The following is a 24,894-nucleotide window of genomic DNA, read 5'->3' on the forward strand; positions in this document are numbered from 1 at the left end:
GGCAAGATGGGCTGAGCTATCCTGCGCTATCAAACTTTAAAGTAATTTAAACTCTTAACAGTGCACCACAGGTTTGGTGACAAATATGGAATAGGTAGACAGATATTTGAGCTAACTTAAGTAAAATTGGAGGATGAATTGGCAATACATTGTACTTGTTGGGAGAATGCAAGCAAAGAGAAAATCAGGAAAGATTCCGAACAATTCCCACAGGTCCTGCAGTCTTGTCTCAAATAATTAAATCCAATTACCCATCATGCTCCAAAATAAAATGTTAAATACTCATGAAATCCAGACAAGACTTAAACCAGAGTTGAGAGAAATTAAGAGACCAAAATTGAAGGAATGCTTCTTTTGATTTTGCCAGATGGTTTTAATGGCTATTCAGTAATGAAGGAAAGGGACCAGTAGCAAATGGGGGAGGTGGAGAGGTGATGCTGATGGTGGTGGTCGCACTGCTGAAGTTGTACCACGATAGTATGGAACTTTTTGATGTTCTAGCTAAGCTTTTTCCATAGTCCCTATTATCTTAAGAAAATAAATGGCTTTCTTCAAAAATCATTTCCACCATTTACAATGAACCTTTCAAGCGAGTCTGAAAAGAACTGTGCACTGCAGAAATTGTGGGCGGCATGGTGGCACAGTGGTTAGCACTGCTGCCTCACAGCGCCAGAGACCCGGGTTCAGTTCCCGCCTCAGGCGACTGACTGTGTGGAGTTTGCACGTTCTCCCAGTGTCTGCATGGGTTTCCTCCGGGTGCTCCGGTTTCCTTCCACAATCCAAAGACGTGCGGGTCAGGTGAATTGGCCATGCTAAATTGCCCGTAGTGTTAGGTAAGGGGCAAATGTGGGGGTATGGGTGGGTTGCGCTTCGGCGGGTCCGTGTGGACTTGTTGGGCCGAAGGGCCTGTTTCCACACCGTAAGTAATCTAATCTAATCATATGATGGCAATGTTAGAATGGGCTTCTGAGGGTTAGATAGGGTGAATAAGGAGAGCCTTTTTCCAAGTATGGTGACGGCGAGCACAAGTGGGCATAGCTTTAAATTGAGGGGTGATAGATATTGGACAGATGTCAGAGGTAGTTTCTTTACTGACAGTAGTAAGGGTAGGAAGTAGTAAGACTTTGCCTGCAACAGTAGTAGATTCGCCAACTTTAAGTATATTTAAGTTGTCATTGGACAGACATATGGACGTACCTGGAATAGTGTAGCTTAGATGTGCTTCAGATTGGTATGACAGGTTGGCGCAACAGCAAGGGCCGAAGGGCCTGTACTGTGCTGCAATGTTCTATGAGGCCAAATTGTAACAAAGCAGTGAATTTGCATAGTTTCGGAAACCAGCAACACTTTAATTCAAAACTAAATCCACAAAGGAAATTTAAAATGTCAGTGAGTTAGTATGACAGTAATCATTTTGGTTATGAAACATCATAACGACTATGGACAAAAAAAATCTTTGGAATCAGATGAAGACAGAAGTATTGTAGGAAAAAAAACAGATCTAGAGTAGATTGGAAGTCAAGTGTTACAGAATGAAACACAAGATGATTATTTATATAAAAAAAAGCCAGGTTTTCTGATTTCCACTCCATTAGCAAGGAGGAGGGATAATGGCCTTGTGTATCATCGCTAGTCTATTAACCTAGAAACCATGGAATGTTCTGGGTACCTGGGTTTGAATCCTGCTATGACAGATTGGCATTTTTAAAAAAATTTGGAACCCAAAAATAATCTAATGATGACCATTGTCAGGAAAACGCATCTGGTTCACTTTAAGGAAAGAAACTGCCATCTTTACCTGGTCTGTGACACATGACACCAGATCCACAATATGGCTGACTTTTAACTAGCATCTGGGCAACAAATGTTGGCCCAGCCCACACACTGAATGGACTTTTACAAATATGGAACATGAAATGATTAAGGAACAGTGCTTTGTAAAAAGATTAGATCTATCATATTACAATAAAGTGGTGCTAAGTTTGCAATGTGCTGGATCAACAGAAAAACAAAGTATTTGAACATCTTGACTCATTTTAAAATTAACCCAAATCCAAAGATCAGTTTCTGAAAAACTTTATTTATCTCAAAAAAATACAACCAAGAGAATTGTGTTTCAATCAAAGAACACAAAAGGGGGATCTTGTTGTCTCCGTGCTGCTGCCAGAGTTAAACAGCCATCAGCACACGTTGTGGAGCACATTATGATGACAGAAAAAGAAAACCAAAAAGGAACTGTGATTACAGCTTTCTTCCTCATTATACTCGGCCATAATCTTGTTGATTTTTGTTGCCCTTTTAAATACAAACGAAAGCCAAAATGCTGGATACATAATTATAACCTATTGTTTTACCAACACATTCCCATTTCTAAAACACCCACTTTGCATTTTAAAAACAAAGGGTTCCATTAATTCTTTTTCTCACAAAAACAGAGGAACTTAATACTGGGAGAGAAACCTTTCTCCATTTTCTTAAAAACACATCACAATGCTTTATATGGATGTTATATAAAGGGATGCGCATAAAATCCTTATGTCTTGTTCCCTTTTATTTTCCAAACTGAAAATAAATTTTAGATGCATTTCACTGAATAGAGGAAGATGACAATACTTCAGTGATTTTCTTCTTTCAACCTGAATAATGAACAAAGCCTCTGTTACAACTGTAACAAATCTCATACAAACCATAATTACAGTCAGGATTGAGGAACTGTTTATAGCAGATATGAATCATAATCGTGTGGCAAGAAGCGAAAATAGTGATTAGATATGGCTGAGAACTGGATCCCTTTATCAGGAACATTTGCCCCAAAATTTCCTTGTGCAACTCTGATTAAACATCTGCTGGAGTTGTGCAAAGAAACTTGAGTGAAAGGTTTCTGGACTACAGGCTCAGCTTGATCAATTTCACTCTTTAAGCGGTGTCATACTGTATTTGTAATCAGGTTCCGTGCATCACCAATAGCTGTGAACACCTGTAGATTAGTTCTCGTGAGGAAAATTTGCATTATTTGACCAGGGATCAGAGCTTCGTCGCCCTGGAGTCGGTCTCCAAATATTGTCAAGATTCTTCCATGGGTCAAACATTCGTACAAGGTCATCAATTAGGCCAGGAGCGGTATTTTCTCCTCCTATAAGATCAACATTCGCCATTGTGTTGTTGCTTGCTGGAGTGGAGAAAGGAAGGCTGTTGTCTCGACTAGTGGACCAAATTGGATTGCTGAAAGGAGTGGTAGACCAAAGACTGCTAGTGGAATTACCCAAAAGGATTGACTAAAAGAGGAGACAAGGGTTCACATTAAATTATTAAAAACCTTACTGAAATCCTTTGGCAATTGTTATACAAGCAAAAGAATTTTCATAAACATTTAGTGATAGTGCAGTGGTAATGTCGCTAGACTAGGCATCCTGAGGTCCAACCTATTATGAAATCCAAAGATGACACACCATTTGTTATTCAGCATCTGAGGAAAAGACCTTTCCAGCATTTTTGCATCATACTTAAATTTTCAGACACTCTTTCATGTGCTCCAAGTAAAACCACAACGGGATTATTTGATAACAGCAAGCATTGCAGCATTAATGCCTGTATTGGCAGATCAGATTATCTCAGTGGGCACAGAATCTGCAAATCTATCCTGTTAACCTTCTCTAACATCATTCCTGCAAGCAAAAAATTGATAAATGCATTTATTTTCTACACTGTCCTGTTGTGATTAATCAATTTCAAGTCAGATGTACAGCACAGAAACGGACCCTTCAGTCCACTTGTCCATACTGACCACATATCCTAACCCAAATCTAGCACCACTTGCCAGCACATGGTCCATATCCCTCCAAACCTTTTCTGTTCATATACCTATCCAGATGCCTTTGAAATGTTGGAATTGTACCAGCCTCCACTACCTCCTCTGGCAGCTCATTCCACACGTGTACCACCCTCTGTGTGAAAAAGTTGCTCCTTAGGCCCCTCTACATCTTGCCCCTCTCACTCCTAAACCTATGCACCTGTAGATCTGGATTCCCCCACCACAGCAAAAAGACCTTGTCTATTTATCCTATCCATGCCCCTCATGATTTTATAAATCTCTATAAGGTCACCCCTCAGCTTCCGACATTCCAGGGAAAACAGCCCAGCCTATTCATCGTCTCCCTAAAGCTCAAATCTTCCAACTCAGGGAACGTCCTTGTAAATCTTTTCTGAATCCTTTCAAGTTTCACGACATCCTTCTGATAAGGAGCCCAGAATTACATGCAAGTGGTCTAACCAATGTCCTGTACGGCCACAACATGACCTCCCAACTCCTACATACAATACTCTGACCAATAAAGGAAAGCATACTAAACACCTTCTTCACTATCCTATCTACCTTGACTCCACTTTCAAGGAGCTATAAATCTGCACTCCAAGGTCTCTGTTCAGAAACACTCCCTAGGACCTTTCCTCAGATAATTTGTTTTGTTTGTTAAACACTTCCATATTCCCACAAAGTATTCCATGTTATTGGAAATAATTGGGCATAGAAAGGGTTGGAGACATGAAGTATCTGCAACAAGTAATTTGATTCAAAATTTTTTTTTAACGAAAGCACAAAAATTAAATACCTATATTTTGACAAAAAATTTCATAAATGCCCTTCTTCCTATATTTTAACTATGATTATTTATGGGATAAACCTGAACCTTGTGTGTACTGTCCATTTAAAAAAAATGTTAAGTGCCATTTCTCGTGCACCAATACTGACCGAAGTTGAATGAGTTGGAGAAACGGTGTTAGATGGCCAGGTATTCCGAGCATCAGGCGAGGTGGTATCCCAAATGGATGTAGATGAAGCAGAACTGTAATCTGGCCAATTCTGGGCAACTTCCTGATGGTTAAAGGTTGCTCTTGAAAGTACATGAGGGCTGAAGACTTCTAGAACAGAATGCAGGAATAATGCAAATTAAACACCGAAATGCACAAAATACTGGAATTAATGGAACTCACTCAATTAGAACATATGGGCAGCTAATATAAAACCCACGAATATCATTTGTGCATACTATGAAATGTTGTGGTACTGATCTATAAATTTAAGTCAAAGTTTTATCATTTTAAAATTAATTTCTATTGAATGTTAAGCCAGTTCAAATGAAAACCTTTTTATTGACTTACTGCAGCGTGATAATGTAAAAAGAAAACCCACTTTTTGCATCTTCCTCTCATTCAGGGAAGCAATTTTAAAGGTTTATTATTGTAATTATGAAGACACATAATAAAATATATACAACAGGAACACCGAGACTGCAGCAAATCTGAAGTTAAAATATTCCCTTCTGATACAATTGACAAGGGAAATGGTGCAGCTGTGTGAAGCAAAAGATAAGTGGCATTAACACATGGTTCTTTTACTCAACTAGCATAATTTATTTTCCCCACTTGTGCTCACTCACTAGCTTACTGAGCTTAAGCTAGTTTGGAAATACCTTTTGTATTAAATATAAGAGGTTCCTATTCAGAATGATCAGTAGAGGCACGGATCAGTTGGTTTGTTGGGCCTATACAAGTAATTAGGGACGGCACGGTGGCAAGGCCGTTCTAGCACTGCTGCCTTACAGCACCAGGGACCCGGGTTTGATTCCTGCTTTGGGCGACTGTCTGGGTGGAGTTTGCACAATTTCCCCGTGTCTGCGTGGGTTTCCTCTGGGTGCTCCGCTTTCCTCCCACAATCCAAAGATGTTCAGGTCAGGAAAATTGGCCATGCTAAATTGCCCATAGTGTTAGGTGCATTAGTCAGAGGGAAATGGGTCTGGGTGGGTTAGTCTTCAGAGGGTCGGTGTGGACTGTTGGGCTGAAGGGCCTGTTTCCACACTGTAGGGAATCTAATCTATTTGTGCTCCACTGAATCTTCTCCTGTTCTAACTCAATGAATGTGCATTGGAGAAACAGCAGATCTGGCATTAACTATAGTTTCTTCTCTCAGATAATGTAATAACTCTAGGGAGATAGGGGAGGTGAAGGGGAAGGAAAGGGGGGTGGGGTTGGGGAGAAAAAGAGCAAGCACGCGAGAGCGCGCACAAAAAAAAAATTGGGAAACTATAGAACAGTTAGGTGCACCTCATGTGTATGGAAGCAATTCAGAGGGACAGAACTAACCTGTACTTGGAGAGGTAGAGATTAATCCAGAATAGCCAGCATGCTTGTGTTAAGGGGACGTCATGTCTGACCAGCGTTTGAAGAGGTAATCAGGTGTGTAGATTTATTTATTCAATGCAGTCTACTTGGACTTCAGCAAGTCTTTTATTAAAAGATCAACAGCAAAGGTAATAGCCTACAGGATAGAGGAAATTTAGCAAATTGGATGGTGGAAAGCAGAGGAGACTGGCCGAGAGGTGTTTCTGTGACTGGAAGCCGGTGTCCAGTGGGTTCCACGTGGATCGGTGTTGGGGCCTTTGTTGCTTGTGGCATATATAAAATGATTTCGGTTTGAAAGTAGGAAGGTTGACCAATAAATTTGTGGACGATACAAAAAAAAATTAGTGGGGTGGTAAATAGCAAGAAGGATAGCCTTAGATTACAGGAGGATATACAAGGCTGGTCAGTTGGGCTAATTAGTGGCAAATGGAATTAGGCCCAGATAAGCACAAGGTGATGCAGTTAGGGAGGATGAACAAGGCAATGGAATTCACGGTGAACAGTAGTATCTTGGTTAGGCCAAAACTAGGAGAATTACTCACAATTCTAGAATCCGCATTATAAGACGGATGCAATTGTGCTGGAGAAGGTGCAGAGGACATTGACTAGGGGATGTTGCCTGGGCTGGAGGACTTGAATTTGAAGAAAAATTGGACAGATTGGGGTTACACAAAGTAGACAAAAAAAAAACACTTCCTGGTGGAGGAAGATCAATGACTAAGGGCCAGAGATTTAAGCTAAAGGGGCAGGAGGTTTAGAAGGAATGGGAAGGAAACACCGTGCACTTGGTTTGGGGGGGGTGGGGGGGGGGGGGGGGGGGGGGGAGGGAAAGAGGGAGGGAGATGGGAAATCAGGAACAAACTGACTTGAAAAAATGGTAAAAGGTAGAAACTTCTGAAGGAGGGTCACTGGACCAGAAGTGTTGGCCCTCAACACATAGATAGTGCCAGACCTGCTGAGCTTTTTGAGCAATTTCTACTTTTGTTATAAAGAAAGGGTATATTCTCAAAGCAGCAGCACCACCACACTTTTTAAAGCTGACTCTTTCAACACGGAAGTATTCCTTCCTCCCCACCCTCTATAAGGGCATTTAAAAAAAAGATTAGCTTTCTCACCTGTGGGTGCCATAGAAACATAGAAGATAGCAGAAATAGGCATCTCAAGCCTGCTTTGCCCTTCAACATCATCATGGCTGATCATCCAACTCCATATCCTGCTCTCACGTTTGCCCACACCCTTTTAGCCCTGTAGCCTTAAGGACTATCCACAACTCTTCCTTGAGTGTGCTTAACATTTGGCCTTAACTGATTTGTCAGAATTCCACAGGCTAGGTGAAGAAAATTCTCATCTCAGACCTAAGTAGCCTACCCCATATCTTGACTATGAACCCTGGTTCGGAACTTGCAAAATCAAGCTCCACTCAAAGACCAGAGCACTCAACCCATTAATTCAATGGTATTTAAAACAAAGCCATTCCTTTTAATGTATTGATTGATAAATTAATTACTGTGGAAATTATTTAAGTACCCATTATGAGTTATTACATTTTGTCAGTAAAAACAATAGTTTCTATCTTGCTGCACACGCACAGAACTGTTAAAATATCTTGTCTGATCTTTGAATTTGGCTACACGATTGCAGGAAACACCGCAAACTAATTTCAATATCAATGAGAAACAAAATGTACGATAGCCAAACAAATATTCTGTTCATCACTTCAGTCATTACTTTTAAAATGTCTGCACATCCATAATATGTACTAGAATAACAATTTATTCACTGAATCTTTTTCAGTATGGAAGCAGGCCAACTGACCCAGAGTTCACATCAACTCACCCAACAGCATCCCATCCAGACCCCCTTACCTTTCCCTGTAACCCTGCATTTCCCATGGCTAATCACCTCACCTTCACTTCCCTGGACATTATAGGCAATGTAGTGTGGCTAATCCACCTGCGCATCTTTGGACTGTGGGAGGAAACCAGAGCACCCAGAGGAAACCCATGCAGACACGGGGAGAATGTGTAAACTCCACACAGACAGATAGTCACCCAAAGGTGGAATCAAACTTGGGTCCATGGTGCTGTGAGGCAGCAGTGCCAACCTTATGATGAAACAAGCTATTGTCCAAGTGTTATACTTAAAAATGTTATAGCAAAAATGTCAATGTTACTCTTTCATTACGGACTTGATTATTTTGCAGAGTTGGAGATGTATGCATGGTTTACATGCTGCTTTCAAGGCTAAAATGTGGTTGTTAAAAAATTGGATACTTTTATAACACTAGAGAGGACCCCTGATGGAAGATGAGAATTAAATAATATGGATTGGGGAATGGGTCTGGGTGGGTGCGCTTTGGCGGGTCAGTGTGGACTTGTTGGGCCGAAGGGCCTGTTTCCACACTAAGTAATCTAATCTAATCTATCTAATGGATTGATGGATGTTTGAATACAATATATTTCCATTTTTTTAAAAAAACAAGTAGAAGAAAATGGAGAGATTTCGCAAAGACTAAATGACTATTTAATACCAAATCATAGAAAAGGTTGTGTGCTTTAGCTAGCTCCTGCTTCACATTTTGATTTCCTTCCCCAACTCCAGAAAATTAAAATTACCACATCAGCCCACCTCCTGATCAAACCCGGCACAGCCTCAACATCAAGTTAACAACAAACATCTGGCAACATCAGGCCTGCTGAGTTCCTCTAGGTACATGTTTTGTTTCAGATTTCCAGAATCTGCAGTTCTCTATTTTATTTTAAATAGATGTAAATGGTTCTGTATTTGCCATTAGCACTTGGCCTAGGCCCAATTGTTTCTACCTATTGTCTCTTAACATGCACCATCATACCCCTTTGTCAATAAACACAAGATAGCAGCAAGAGTAAGCCATTCCTCGAGCCTGCTCCATCATTCAACATGATCTCAGCTCATCATCAAGCTCAACACCCAAATTCTGCCCTCCCCCCAATACCTTGATCCCTTTAGCCATGAGCGCTAAATCTACCAGTGAAAACCATGCTTTGCATTCAAACTCTTTGGGGTAGTGAATTCCACAGGCTCACCATTGTGGAAGAAAACGTTTCCTCAGTGGTCCTTAAATTATGTCCCCTCCCAAAACACACTGCATCTAGTCTTGTCAGATTTTAAAGGTTTCTATAATATACGCCTTATTCTTCTAAACTCCAGTGGATACAATGCTTACAACTCAATCTCTCCTCACATGTCAGTCCTGCCATTCCAATTTGATAAACCTTCTATTCATACCCTTCAGATAGAGACACCAAAACCACACACCGTATTCCAGGTGTGGCCTCACCAATTCCCTGCATAATTGCAGCAAGGCAACAGGGGGGAAAAAAAAAACCTGACGTCACCCTCATCCTGATGGCCACCTTTGTGTGTGGCTGCATCAAGCTGCGCGTGGATCCCCGGTACGCAAACACCAAGTGTCACTACGTAATGAGGTTCTACCTGTACCTGGTGTTGCAAAGGATGGGCCTGGCCTTGCTTTGCTGCCGCGGAATGCTCCGAGTAGTTGGACCGTTCGTATCACCTGTCCTTCGTGAAGAGGTTTATGAAGAAAAACACCTTTGACCACAAGTCCATCAGGAAGTAGTCAGCACGTAGTGTCCTTGAGACCCTTTGGGAAAAGGAGGAGAGGGCGGATCCTACCGAACAGTTCCCTGAGCAGACTGTCAAAGTCAGTTGGCAGAATGCCTCATTGCCAGAACTTTCCAACAAGCACCAAGACATGGCTTGGCTGGTGGTGAGAAGGGCTCTGCCTGAGAGATCCTTTATGCACGCCTGGACTCTCAGCCGCACCACACGCTGCCCTCGAAGCGGCTGTGGGGGTGGGGGGGCACATTCTGGAATGTGCCTACGCAGAAGAAGTCTGGAGAGGAATGCAGTGGTGTTTGTTGAGGTTCAACCGAAGCAGTACCGAGACACAGGACTCCGTGCTCTACAGTCTGTTCCCCAGGAAGCACACAGAGACGAACATCAACTGTTCCTGCAGGATCATCAACTTGGTGAAAGATGCTCTTTGGGTGGTCCGAAACCTGTTGATCTTCCAGCTGAAGGAGTTGACCCCGACTGAGTGTTGCAGACTGGCACATTCCAAGGTCCAGGACTACGTGTTGAAGGATATGCTGAAGCTTGGGGCAGCTGCCGCCAAGGTGCGGTGGGGAAAGATCACCATGTAACATCTGCCTGCCTAACGAAGAACAGGGGGCCCACCCAATCACTTAGGCCTCGCTGATGCCTCAACAGAAGAGCTAGTAAATGCACAGACTTGTATATAGGAAAAATAAATTTTGATGTCTGTATGTAAAGCAATGTAATGCATGCACAAGAATGGCATGACCAATTGTAAAGAGATCCAAATAATTTTAAGAATAAAGTATATTTTTGAAATAAAAAAGCAAGACATCTTTGTTCTGATGATATGTGAACCCTCTCACTAGGAAGGCCAACATACAGTTTACCTTCTTCACTGCCTGCTGCATCTGCACACTTCCTTTCGGTGACTGATGCACAAGATACATAATGTTCAGCAAAACCTGGGTAAGAACAAATGATTGCAGATGCTGAAATCTGTACTAAAAACAAAAAAATGCTGGAAATCTCAGTGGATCAGGCCACATTCACAGAGGATTCTCTCTACTGATGCTGCCTAACCTGCTGTGAATTCCAGCATTTTGTATTTTCAGACTCTGAACATCTTCCCACCCCAATGTTCAGCCAAATGATAATCCTTCTTCCTATTTTTGCTACAAAAACTTAAAATTTATCCCCATTTTACTGCATCTGCCATGCACTTGCTCACTCACTCAGCTGGTCCAAATCACACTGCAACATCTCTGCATCCTCCTCACAGTTTAGCCTTTCATTGACAAAAGTTGAGATATTACATTTAGTTCTCTCATCTAAGTCATCATTGTGAATAGCTAGGGTTCTTGTACGGATCCCTGTGGTATCCCATTAGTCACTGCCTGCAATTCAGAAAAAATCCATTTAACCCTACTTAGTTTCCTGTTTGCTGTCCAATTTCTATGCATCCCAACACACTGCTCCCCAAACTCAAACACAAATTTTACTCAATATTTTGGGGGACTTTTTGTCAAAAGCCTTTTCAAAGTCCAAACAAACCATATCCACTGACTTCCCAGGTTCACTCTACTAGTTACATCCTCAAAGAATTCCATTAGGTTTGTAAAACATGATTTCCTTTTCTTAAATCCATGCTGACTGTATTGGATTCTATCAATGTTTTCTGAGTGTTCTGCTATAAAATCCTTGATAGTGAACTTCAGCATCTTCCCCACCTACTGGCATCAGACTCACCGGTCCAGAATTCCCTTTTTGCTGTCTGCCTCCCTTTTTAAACATTCGCCACCCTCCAAACTGGAACATTCCTGCAGAGGCTAAAGAATCTTGGAATGTGATCACTAACGCATCCACTATTTCTAGGGCCTCTTCCTTATTTACTCCTTATTACTTCATTAACTTTTAATGCAGATTATCGTGCCCTGGGGATTTATCAGCCTTCAATCTCAAATTTTCCCCAATAGTTTCTCTACCAACACAGATTTGCTTCAGTTTGTTTCATTATTCAGCCCTCCTGTCGATTACAGACCCCCCCCCAATGCTCTTTGCTTGTCGACTCCTAGTCCCAATGTCTCACTCTATACTTTATTATAAATTGTTCTCTACTACAGGTTTAACGCAAAATATAAAATCCAATTTCTCCTTCCAGATTTCTGTTGACTTGCAATCCACATCCAGTATTTTCTGCTTGTTTCAGATGTCCAGCTTTTTTAAAAATTATAACCTTTTATCTTTTAAAATGAAAGCTAGAGAACACAGTTAAAAGACATTGATTACAAGCCGTAATTATAAGCCAGAACTACTACTACACATCACTAGGGAGTGCCAATCATACTGGTTACAAAATAACTAATTAATACCTCAGGTGCCACATTCTTCAGTAAATATTCTGCTTACATTGCAAAGTTATTATAAATGAATATTAAATATTCATTGTTAGGTGCCTTTAACTGCACCATTTGGTATCTACAACTTTTGACTTATAAAATGTCCAACTAACATTGAGTCACAGTTCAAACAGTAGTTTCTTTCCTTGTATTTTCCTGTATCTGAGTGAAATTTGACTCAAAGCCCTCCACTCAAAACACTTAAAAGAAAGCAAATTTTTTCAAAGAAATCCAATTACATCAAGATACACTGACCTTACGCAATGACAAGGTTATAAATTTATTATAATTTCTTTGGAGCAGCAAAGGGGGCTATGTTGTACATGTAAGCATTCGTTCCCCCATCTAGAGGAATTATAACTAAATTCGCAAAAAGACATTTCTGAGCATTAGGCTGTTATACCTGGTAGATTCACTTAGCAATGCATAATTATTGTTAGAATTTGAATTTACTTTTAAAATGGGAATTAAAATATGCACATTCCAAAGATGCACTCCGGAAAAGCAACTCATCCTGTGAACTGCTTTTATATCATGCTTCCCATCTATCTATTCCCAACTAGATAATTATTGCACAGCCTCATTGAAGGTGCGCACCATGACACCTACTACACAAAGAATGACAGTCTCCACCATTCTTAACCCCACCTTGGATCTGAACTACATCACTGTGAAAAGGAAAGCAGACAGCAGTCATCTGGCCACTGATACACTTTTGAGCAACAGATTCCAGAACTGAAATGGTAGGAAGTTGGCAGCAAGCCATAGAGGCTTTCAAAATATCTCACTTGTTTTTGTCAGACAGATAACATGTCAAACTAACCTCCAAAACATGCCAGTCTCCATTGAAGTTCGAACAGAAGTTGAAAACACATTGATATTTGTTTTCAAAATGTCAAGGCTTCTGAGCTAGTAGTATGAAAGTTACAGTTAATGGCATACAGAGAGTCTGCCTATTTAACATAGAATCACGGAAGATTAAGTACTCTCCCTTTGAACCTGGCCTGCAATTCAAGATGACGACTAACCTGGATTTTTACCTCAACTCCTAACTATTGCATCCCCCCAGAATCCTTCATCCCCTTGGTCATCAAGAATCTATCTATTCCTGCCTAAAAAATACTTCTGCATTCACTGTCTTTTGAAGATGGGAATGGTAAAAACTCTCAACCCTTGGCAGGGGAAGAGAGCAAAAAAAGGACCATGACACCTGGATTCTCCCAACCAATGACAGGTTTTCTACAGCCCAGGACAGATGTTCCGAAACCTGACATGTGCAGACAACACAGACGCTTGAACTCGAGAACATGTGCGCTTTGTTGTGGAGAACAAATGTGAATCTTCCTGGTCTTACTATCCCCTACTAACAATGCATTCCTTTTGGCTCCCCCCGATTGAATGGCTTCCTGCACCTTGGCAACACTGTCATTTAATTCATCCATCCCACTATCCTGTTTTCATTTAGAGCACACCTCAAACCTGTAGTGCAAAGGCTGACATGACTGTACTCCTGTTCTTGGAGTCCCTTGTCTGCCTCACTTGTAATGAAGACCTCCTATGCCTGACCATATGAGAATATCCCGAGAGGTGCGATTGTCTCCTAGTACAAATAATCAAGATACCACTCCTTCTCCCTGGTACATTGCAGCATCTAGTTCAGCCTCCAGCTCAAGTGCTGAGTAGAAGCTGCTCAAAATTCAAAGACTTATTGAAATAGGTTTGCCCTGGATCACAATGGAGCCGCTGAGCTCCCATATGCTACGGCTTTGACACAACAGCTGTGCTGCTGATCTTAATGAGTTTGTGTTTAATTAGTTATTCAGTTTTCTTTTATATTAATGCATATACAATGGTAAAACTCGAGAACATAACAGGCTCCAACCGATTAACAGAGTCAGTTCTGCTATAACTGATGTCTCTTCAACATGAATTGCCTTTAATGCAATTGAAGAATTTAGACCATTATTTGTTGAGCCTGAACTTTCCTTACCTATACTGGCTATAAATGCGATTCTGACCTGATTAGTTTAAATGGTGTGACTGCTGCGTGATTTTCTATCGCATTATATCAGAACTGACTGTACTCACATGATCAACTAGCATGCGTGTCAGGTCTGAAGTTTGGTTTGACCATCCTGCCTTCAAATACTCCCTCTCCAATACCGATGAACTTGAAGAATTGCTGTGATGTCACTTTTTTCTCCCCACCCACCAAGAATTGACTGCAGGCCCCTCTTCCCAGCCTGCTTCACTGACTGCAGGCCCCTCTTTCATTAAATCCCTTAATGACCTTAAATGTAATTCGAACAGGCCAGGTTCTTTATTCATTTTAAAACCATTATGTTCTTTATAAGAGGAGAAGAATATTGCAATTTCTGCAGTATTAAGACAGAGGGCACACTTGTGCCTTTTGCAGTCACCTCCATTGCTCAAGGCATAGTGGCACTCTAACAGCAAAATTCCATTTTAAAATATCAAAAAGCGAATGACTATACCAATTGCACGCATGTGTTGTGGATTTAAATTTGAGAAGAATGTTTGCCGGAATAAAAGGAGTTACATTTTAGTCAAATTCAATTATCTTGTCGCAAGATCCAAAAGAAAATATACAACCAAGACTCCAAATTCTGGCCTCATCATTCCCAGGGATCGAGGGATAACTATGAACCAAGATTTCACTGCACTATTTATATTATGCAAAGCTACCATTCTTAGTAAAATATTTAAACAGGTACATTTGAAATCTTTCTTCCAAGTACATCCTAATTATCACCCTTTTCAACACCATCTGAAAGGATGATCAGTTTAGTAAGTTAAAATGTTGTCCTATATTAGGAACTGTATAGCAAGGTGGTATTTAGCAACCTTAAACAAATGCATGGTTTACTTAACTTTAGGCTTTTGGACAGAAACTATGCCAAGGTCAAGTCTCTACAGAAGAAATACACCTGATTTTAAGAAACTGATGTTTACTATTCTTCAAGATGCCTCAACTGCTCCCCAGTCCCCTTCCGGCTCTATTACTGATCAAACAGCATTAATGCCACGAAGTAAAATCACACTGTTTACTCTCCTCTCTTGCAAGTTGCCTGTTACTTGTGCAAAAGCATGGAGAACTGAAAATGTGTTGCTGGAAAAGCGCAGCAGGTCAGGCAGCATCCAAAGAGCAGGAGAACCGACATTTCGGGCCTTCTTCAGGAAGCCTGAAGGAGGGCTTATGCCCGAAACGTCGATTCTCCTGCTCTTTGGATGCTGCCTGACCTGCTGCGCTTTTCCAGCAACACATTTTCAGCTCTGATCTTCAGCATCTGCAGACTTCACTTTCTCCTCAAAAGCATGGAGAAGTCAGCCATCGACCAGAGTAGAACTCTGCTGTCAATGTGTGCACTTGCAACTAGAGAAGGTAACCCTTACCTGCTGTCCTTCACTTTACATGCCAAGATTAATGATGTTGTGACTGAGATCAGCTGATTAACAAATGGAAACCAGTAAAAGTCTGCTACATCTGGCCAATTAATTACTGGATAAATACTGAGCCACTGGTGAGTTAAGGTGGATTCTAGCCTGTTAAGTTGCGAGCTTTAAAATTTAAAACTTGCTTACACTATCTTTCCAGGTTTAAGTTTCAGATTTTTAAAGCATTCTTATTCACTGGTCACCATTTTGATTAGATTAGATTCCCTACAGTATGGAAACAGGCCCTTCAGCCCAACCAGTCCACACCGAACAGTAACCCACCCAGACCCCATTTCCCTCTGACTAATGCACCTAACGCTGGGCAATTTACTATGGGCAATCACCTGACCTGCACATCTTTGGACTGTGGGAGGAAACCAGAGTACCCAGAGGAAACCCATGCAGACACAGGGAGAATGTGCAAACTCCACACAGACAATTAAGACAGGAACATTGGCACGCATGAAAAGAAAGCACACAGATGCTTCATATATTTGACCCACTTTTCCCTCTATTCCCAATCTACAGATTATTCATTAGTTTGAATGCATTACCTCCAGTAAGATTGAAAGAGTTGCTAGGTCCAAAAGCTGAAAATGAGTTTGGAGGAGCAAACTCTGAAGTAGTGCTGGTGCTGCTGATACTGCACGGACTCAACAAACTGGAGCTGAAACAAAATGGAACGCTTACACTATTGCACGGATTAATATCAGCTGCACAAAAGTAAACTTCAATTTCTTGAATCCTTTCACAGGGTGACATCACTAACAAGGTCAGCATTTGCTGCACATCCCTAGTTGCCTTTGTAGTGAATACGAGGGCACTGAAGTTAAACAAGCATTTTGGGAAAGCAAATCTTAGCAGGACTTATACACTTAAATGGTAAGGTCCTCGAGTGTGTTGCTGAACAAAGAGACCTTGGAGTGTAGGTTCATAGCTCCTTGAAAGTGGAGTCGCAGGTAGATAGGATAGCGAAGTCAGCATTTGGTATGCTTTCCTTTATTGGTCAGAGTATTGAGTACGGGAGTTGGGAGGTCACGTTGCGGCTGTACAAGACATTGGTTAGGCCACTGTTGGAATATTGCGTGCAATTCTGGGCTCCTTCCTATGGGAAAGATGTTGTGAAACTTGAAAGGGTTCAGAAAAGGTTTACAAAGGATATTGCCAGGGTTGGATGATTTGAGCTATAGGGAGAGGCTGAACAGGCTGGGGCTGCTTTCCCTGGAGCATCAGAGGCTGAGAGGTGACCTTACAGAGGTTTACAAAATTATGAGGGGCATGGATAGGACACACAAAGTCTTTTCCCTGGGTTGGTGGAGTCCAGAACTAGAGAGCATAGGTTTAGGGTGAGGGGGGAAAATATATAAAAGAGACCTAAGGGGCAATTTTTTCACGCAGAGGGTGCTATGTGTATGGAATGAGCTGCCAGAGGACGTGGTGGAGGCTGGTACAATTGCAACATTTAAGAGGCATTTGGATGGGTATATGAATAGGAAGGGTTTTGAGGGATATGGGCCGGGTGCTGGCAGGTGGGACTAGATTGGGTTGGGATACCTAGTCGGCATGGACGGGTTGGACCGAAGCGTCTGTTTCCATGCTGTACATCTCTGACTCTATATAGCTGAGCCGGAGTCACATGGAGACCAGATCATTTAAAGGATGGCTGTTACATTCCTGAGAAAGGATATTAGTGGTCCAAATTGCTTTTTTGGCAAAAAGAAAAACTAGTCTCAGTTAGTTTAAATGACATCATCTTTTAGTTCTAGATGGTTATTAATAGAATTTAAACTCCACCACTTGTCATGATAGGATCCGAACACATGCAACCAGAGCATTTGCCTGGGCGCCTGAATTGTCTAAGGGCACAGTCACTTTGAACAGCCTCACCAGAAATAAAAGTCTATCAGAAAATAAACTTAGAATCTTTAACAGGCTTGTATTTTAACTTTAAAAATTGAAACTCAATAACACTATAACTGGAAGGGAAATAGACAAAAGAATGTCATGAAACAAGATTGCTTTGCCTACCTTAAATCCCAAGATCCCAGAACCCATGTTATGGTACAGATAATATCCCTCACCTGGTGTCTGACTCATCACTGTCAAAGGGTGCCACACTATTACATAAAGGAGTAGGAATACTGCCACAGACTTCTGCTTTAGTTAAAGGTGTTTTCATCGAATTGCTGCTGCCTGCAGGTACATAAAATATTATAAAGCAAATATTTAGTCTTTGCTAAATTAGTAGCTTATTAGAGGAAGATAGAGCGAAATAGTGGAACGTTTCCATTTATCTTCAGGAGTTTGATAAACTAGTTATTACCTGGACTCTTGTCATAGCCAGCTGCCACTGCTGCAAAGGTAGGGTTGCCATTTTTTCCAGGGAGAGATGCTGATTTTACAATTTTGGATTTGCTACTGTTCACTGGTTTAATACCAGCATCACTGCAACAACACAAGATAACTCTGTCATAAATTCTAAATAAAAAACAAAAAAATGTGCACAGCATTAAATAAAAACCCTATGCCTTTCTAAAATTAGCATACAAATTTTTAAGCACATGCAAAATATACATTTGAATGCATGGAAAAATATGCAAGTGTTTAAACAACAGTTGATTTTCTCTGAAATGAGCAGCAGAAAATTGCTAATTTCTTGTACAACCCATTTTACACCTCTAATCATGAAAACGTTTTCAGTCACAATGTCAAAAGGTCTTGGGAACATAAACATCTTGAAAGTATAGAAAGTGTACAACTACAACTTACAACTATGACTAACTTATATGGACTTTATCAATTGTGAAGTACTTGGAACATTCTGAAACCATAAAAGATACAAATCTCTCTTCAAAATGTTAATTTTCATAAATTAGCAATAGTTGCTTTTAAATCAAGCTTGAATAGTTGGAACAGAATTTCAGAACACTACTCTAACAATTATTAAATTAGTGGATTTGACAGTGTTCTCTGGCAGGACAGTTATTTAACTCCAGGAAGGTTATTACTACTAAACCTAATTCAATCATCACCAACCAGCATTCTTAGACATAAGGTTATGGGATAATGATTTAAAAAAAAATACTTTCAGGAAAATTTCCCCTTCCCTGGGCCAATGACTATTCACCTAGTGAATGAGCTAAATCTGATGAGATAGGGTTAGTTGTCATTAGATTGGATTCTTACAGTCAGTCGCTGTATGATCTACAAAATAGTGAAATCTACAGGTTAAATTTTAATGATTAACTAGTTTACCAGGTAACCACCTGTTCTTAATAAATTCATGACAACTGCCAGGTCATGAACATCTCCCTTTGTATTCAACGGCATCACCAACATGCTGAGGGTTATCATTGACCAGAACCTGAACTGGACCAGGTGTTTAAATAGTGTGGCAAGCAGCACAAGTCAGAGAGTGGACAAAAACTAACTTGACTCCTGACTCTTATGCCTGAAAATTTACAGGTTTTTGTAGTCAGGGGTGTGATGGAAGGGTGAAGCTCAAACATTTAGAACGCTGGATATATCAGAGATAAAATAGCCCACTTGATAGGCAGCCAATTAATCATCTTAAAATATTCACTTCTTCATCACCAGGACATAAAGGGCAGTATGTTGACATCACCTTCCAAAACCAAACCCTCAAGAACAAGGGCAGCAGATACTGGGGAATACCACCACCTTCCAAGACATGCACCATCTTGACTTGGAACTGTATCTTCAATGGGTCAAATGCCTGAAATTCCTCTTTAACAGCTTGGTGGATGTGCCAACTGCCACAGCTCAAGGCAGCTCATAGCCACTTTCAGCAATAACTTGGGACCAAAGCAAAAAAATCTGGTTTTGACAGCAAAGCTCACATTCCAAAGGTGAATAAAGGGGCAAAGTGAAAATACCATCTTGATTCCCAAATCTGCAATGGAACTTTGTTTGAATTTTTACGATGAGTGCCTTAGAAAAGAATTTCTAAAAGTTCCTCAAGGGGAATTTTGTAATAGATGGATAAGTAGTTTTGTTTAACCAAGTACTTTTATGTACAGCTGAGTTTAGAATATTTTTTTTTAAAAAAGTGCCTCGTGAGCTCAATAGGTGTTTCACAGATGCAAAAACACACGTTCTCACATTTGCCATGCTAATTTTCAAAAGCAACCTAGTGTGCAGGGTAAGGATTGACAATTGTTAATAATTTTTAAGTGATTTAAGTATTGGGAGATGAAATGTCGTATGGAGAGGCTTGAGGATAACAGGGATAAACATGCCTAACAGAGGGCGGTTAGCTCAGTTGGTTAGATAACTAGCACATGGTTCAGAGTAACAGCAAAAAAGTGTTGATTGATTCTAATTCCAGCTGAAGTACATGTGGACGCCGCTCTTTGTTCAAAACGCCACTTCAGTGCACCCAAGTTAGTTTTATTTAGTGAACAATTGACTATACCTATTGTTGACAATGCTACTGTAACTGGGAGCACGAAAAATCAAGTTGTGAGATGTTCCAGGTGGGGGAGATGGTGGCCCAGGCATAGGTGAGCTCTGTCTCTTCAAGAAGACATCGGCATGAAGAGTCTGAATGGAAAGCTGTTGAAGGCTGTCTGAACCTGAAAATTGTTAACAGTAAGTGCTCAATAATATAAAAATGATTTCAAAATTCATTTGATTAGACGTTGAATGTTAACACTGTCTCAGACAGATAAACCTTCAAAACTTTTGAAGGGAAACTCCATTATTCAATGATAACCTCATTACATATGCAGTTATTTCAATTTTTTGTGCGAATACTAGAATATAATTTAAAGATTTCAACATTCCTTAAAATGATTATTTACAATTGTAAAGCATGGGGCATGGGTCACACCTTTAAACATCCAGAACAAAATCACTAGGAAGAGTAGAATTAACAGTTTAAAATCTGCAAAGTTTCTACAATCCCTACAGTGTAGAAGCAGCCCATTTGGCCCACCGCGTCCACATACTCCCTCTAAAGAGCATCCCACTACCCTGTAACCTTGCATCTCCCATGGCTTATCCACTTCACCGGCACATCCCTGGACACTATGGACAATTTAGCATGGCCAATCCACTTAACCGGCACATCTTTGGATTATGGGGAGGAATGGAGGCACCCGGAAGAAACTCATGCAGACAAGGGGAGAACATGCTAACTCCATACAGAACAGTTGCCCGAGGGTGGAATCGAACCCAGGTCCCGGTGAGGCAGTAGTGCTAACCATTGAGCCACCATGCTGCCTTCCACGAATTCCTTTTTGTTACTAATAATTAGTGCTTTTCCAGCATGACTTATACCGATGCAACCTACTCATGGCTCTGAAATGACAATTGAATGTACATCAAAATTATATCACCGTCAGAATTCAGATACAAAAATTGAGGTTCTGAACTATGGACTGCAAAAGTATAGATTACACCACGTGTGCACAATCTGTACTTCAAGTCTCAGATTCATCATAATCTCATGTTTTTAAGGATTGACACAGATCGAGGAAATCTTCACTTGTTGAAAACTGGCTGATTATAGAGGCACCAACCACATTTTGATTTTAAAAATACAAGAAAATCTGACCTAGCACTTTATTCCCATATTTTCAAAAGATCGAGCTGAATAAATAGTCACTTACTGCTACTAGATTTGGGTATAGGTACAATATCCCATTCAGGCGGAGGAGAGTCTTTTTCACCCTCTGAGCTGCTGCTATTTCCCATTTCCTGACCAGAACCACTTGAAAGGAATTTTACCAGTGGTGAGGGTCTTCCGTCTACTAATTTACCAGGCACTAAAAGTAAAAAATGACAATTAGATCACAAAAACCTTTCCACATCAAAAATAAATTGCACACGCACTGTATCAATCTGAAGCATTTGCACAGAGCATACACATGAATCCCCTACCTCTTTTTGGCAGGTTCCTTAGTTTTGGGCAATTTGTCAAGGTTGATGATACTATTTTGGCAGGAAAGGGTTTGCGTTGTTTGTTCTCTAATGGAGTAGTATATGGCAATTCCAGGGAACTTCAAAAGAAAAATATCCAATTAATACTTCAAAAGAAAGTCATCCAATTACATTTACTCTTATTTTGATGATAGGAGTGCTTTACCTTGACTTAATGTCATTCTGGGTTTCCTTTTTGACGTTTCCTATAGGTTTCTTTCCTTTAGATTTTAAGATGTGGAACATATCTGTGTCATCTTTCTCTTTGATAGACAATACAGTTTTCCCTTTTTTCTTATCTGAATCTGGAGACTAAAGATAAAAATCAAAAGCTGGTCAGTTTGCAAATTTGAAGTGAAAACTTTCAGCACTTTTTATTCCAACCCCACCCTTCGAAACACGCATCAAATAATTCACCAGTAATTCCATATCCTTTGTTCAACAACCAATTTTCCTGACTTTCCTGGAGTTCAACATTGCTTTCTTCATTTCTATTGCTACATTGGCTAGCTCAAGACTTGTGCATGAAGCAATTCCATAGACAAGGTGGTCAAAGTAATTACCCTAATGTCATCCACACAATTTGTTCTTCTCTTCCAATATTTAAACCTCCTTTGACTGTACAGGAGATGCAATAACTGCTAATCTGCCTTTTCCAGCTGAAAACAATCGTTTTTCCCTCCACTCTAAAAATGATGAATTTAGTTCTCACAATCCAATTTCTACACAAAACAGACTAAAGATAGATTAGTAGACCACTTATCACAAGTGTGGCTAAGCCCCAAACCACCTGCCACTTCTCAATTTTTCATCCCATGTGTATTAACATCTATCTTTTGTCTTCTACAAGGCTGTAGTAAAGCTTGCCTAAGCTTGAGAAACACCATGTTTCTTCTCATCACTTGGCAGCTTTTGTCCTGCATTTTTATCATGTCATTTAACTATCTCCTGTTCATTTTTCCCTTCATGTCGTGCATCTGATTTATTAAAAATTGCTCTTTCCACACTGTTCTCTTATAAACTGCTCATCTGAAATATCTTCCATTATGAAACATTTAAACCCAATTATTAAGCTATTTAATCTTCAAACACTATGCTGTATTTTCTGATTTTGCTTCAGATTCAGAATTTGCAGGTTCTTATATACAATTAAGGAGTAAAAAGAAATGGAAAAGTAGACTTGTATCTGCACACCTTTGGAAGCTGGCCTGAGATCAACAAGAGACAGAACAGATGAAGACAATGAATTCAGGGATATATCCTGCAGGCACACATTTGGAGACAGCCACAAAAAGCCAGATACATTATTCCTATTTGTAGACGTGCAGCCAAAGTGACAAGAGCAACGTCCTACAGTTGGGGGTGGGGGCGCGGGGGTTGTTGCATAACATACTGTCAGAAAGTTGAAGATCAGCATGTGAATTAATGATCAACTATAGCTGCATCAAGGAGAATCTCATTTGAGACTTTGAAAAGGGCTGTTTTAGTGTTGAGAAAGATGGAAACTTCAGTGGAGTGATTCAAACAGATTATGGGAGAAGTTGGTCAGAGATTCTGGGAAGTGACAGATAGAAGAGGAATCTCTTGAAGAGGATCTTTAAGGGTAAAATGGAATTTGACATGAGGCAGGAAATGGAGATGCCCAAAGCATCAATAGCAAAGATTTTGTTAAAAAGGGCATAATTTTTCTTCCAACGTAAGCCACAGTATTTGAGAAGGGTTGAATTAACTCAATGTGCCTGGAACAGATCACATGAAATAGAATTTCAGGAAAGACAAGGAAAATATTAAACTTTTAGAACTTTGCCACGTCAAGATAGAATTGTTCATACTGCAAGTAACCAACCTCCTTGAGGGGTGATTCTACATCTGGATTAGATGTTTCAGTGGTGGTGGAAGAGCTGTCATCATTATCTGCATCTTTTAATTCATCCTCCTGTGGTTTCCCTTTTACCCGTCTATCTCTATCCTTTTCTTCACGTTTTTTCTGTGCTTTAGTTTTGCGCTGTAACTTTACTCTCCCTGTGAAGAAAATTCATAATGTCAGAAGAAAACTCAACAAGATTCAAGTCATTATCGGTTGGCTTAGATTAACATTTGGATCCTAGATAGATTTATGCCAACTATACAGACTTGCATGGCATAAATGTACTCTGATGCCACGATAGGATTCAATTTATCCCAATTACCTACAGGCAAACAGGAAAAGCAGTAAATACAAAGTACTTGGGCTCAAAACAAGACCGAAGAAATGGGAGTGAGCCACTTAAGAGTAGATTGATCTTCTTGTCCCTGGAGAGTGGTCAAAGGGGCAAAAATATATTTTTAATATTACTTCAATATGAAAAAAATTGCAAAAACCAAATATAAATGAACAGTCAACCCTAAAGGACTGTAGATTTAATGTTTTTGTTGGTGTGCTAGCAGGAGTCTCAGCTCGCACTTAAACTTATTTAAAAGTAGCACACTGCTCAAATGACAAGCCTGGAGAAACCCATGCTAGCAGTTACAAATAAAAGTCAAGTTGATAGAAAGGTGATTTAGGCCAAATAAATTCACTACTTTCCAATAATCAGAAGTGGCTTAAGAGGCTGAGCTAGTTTTCAGCTATTTGATCCATTAGCAACTCTAGACACCATTCATTATGATGATTGATCCTTCCCAGTTCAGAACAGGTCATAGAAATAACAAGAGTTTTTTTTCCCCTAGCAATATCTACAGTATCCAGTGAGATGAGAGATTTCTCAAAACTGAAGAACCATGCCATCTTCTAATAATGGTAGTTTTGAATACCAGCAACTCAGTCTTGTCTACAAATGACTAGAAAGCTATAGGCATATTAAACGGCCATTATGAAAAGAAAGCAAACTTGGGTTCGTTATCTTTAGTCACCTTTTGAGCATGCTGTGTCACGCCCAACTCCATTTCATTTTCATCAAATCAATTGCATAGCTATGCCCTGTAGTTTCACAGTGCACTTTGGCAAATTTGGATTGCTGGAAAAACTCCTTTGCTTTCAAATACACTGTGAATAGATCTTACAGCGGTTGGAATTTAGCCAGATTTCCTGCAAAGATCAATAGTCAATTTGGTGCTAAATGAAACAAGTGCATTGTCACCCATTTCATTCAATTGCATTTAGGCCTGTAAACAACCAACCTGTCATTGGAGCTCAATGTAAGCTTTTCTTGGCTTTATCAGTGACTATTCTTGCCAAAGTGAAAGGAACCTGTGCCAAAATGCAAACGCATGTTAACTTTAAAGCTGGAAATACTGTTGTACACTTGTCTGCTGCAATTTTAAAGAGGGAGAAATCTGATCA

At 40.2% G+C, this 24,894-nt stretch overlaps 1 protein-coding gene across 2 annotated transcripts in view; it reads right to left on the minus strand.

The window, feature by feature from the left end:
- Positions 1-2,060: 2,060 nt before the first annotated feature.
- tmem131 (transmembrane protein 131) overlaps positions 2,061-24,894 on the minus strand; it is a 211,265-nt gene continuing 188,431 nt past the window's right edge. For both annotated transcript variants that reach the window (XM_060826240.1, XM_060826238.1), the window contains 10 exons: positions 23,419-23,594; positions 21,739-21,884; positions 21,534-21,652; positions 21,263-21,418; positions 20,065-20,224; positions 17,953-18,074; positions 17,711-17,822; positions 16,184-16,296; positions 4,748-4,917; positions 2,061-3,275 (listed from right to left, as the gene is read on the minus strand). In XM_060826240.1, the coding sequence (XP_060682223.1) occupies positions 2,985-3,275; positions 4,748-4,917; positions 16,184-16,296; positions 17,711-17,822; positions 17,953-18,074; positions 20,065-20,224; positions 21,263-21,418; positions 21,534-21,652; positions 21,739-21,884; positions 23,419-23,594 (1,565 nt within the window). In that variant the 3' untranslated portion in view covers positions 2,061-2,984. The remainder of the gene's footprint in view (positions 3,276-4,747; positions 4,918-16,183; positions 16,297-17,710; positions 17,823-17,952; positions 18,075-20,064; positions 20,225-21,262; positions 21,419-21,533; positions 21,653-21,738; positions 21,885-23,418; positions 23,595-24,894) is intronic.

Source organism: Hemiscyllium ocellatum, chromosome 6 (assembly GCF_020745735.1).
Source record: "Hemiscyllium ocellatum isolate sHemOce1 chromosome 6, sHemOce1.pat.X.cur, whole genome shotgun sequence".
In the NCBI taxonomy this organism is placed as follows: Eukaryota; Metazoa; Chordata; class Chondrichthyes; order Orectolobiformes; family Hemiscylliidae; genus Hemiscyllium; species Hemiscyllium ocellatum.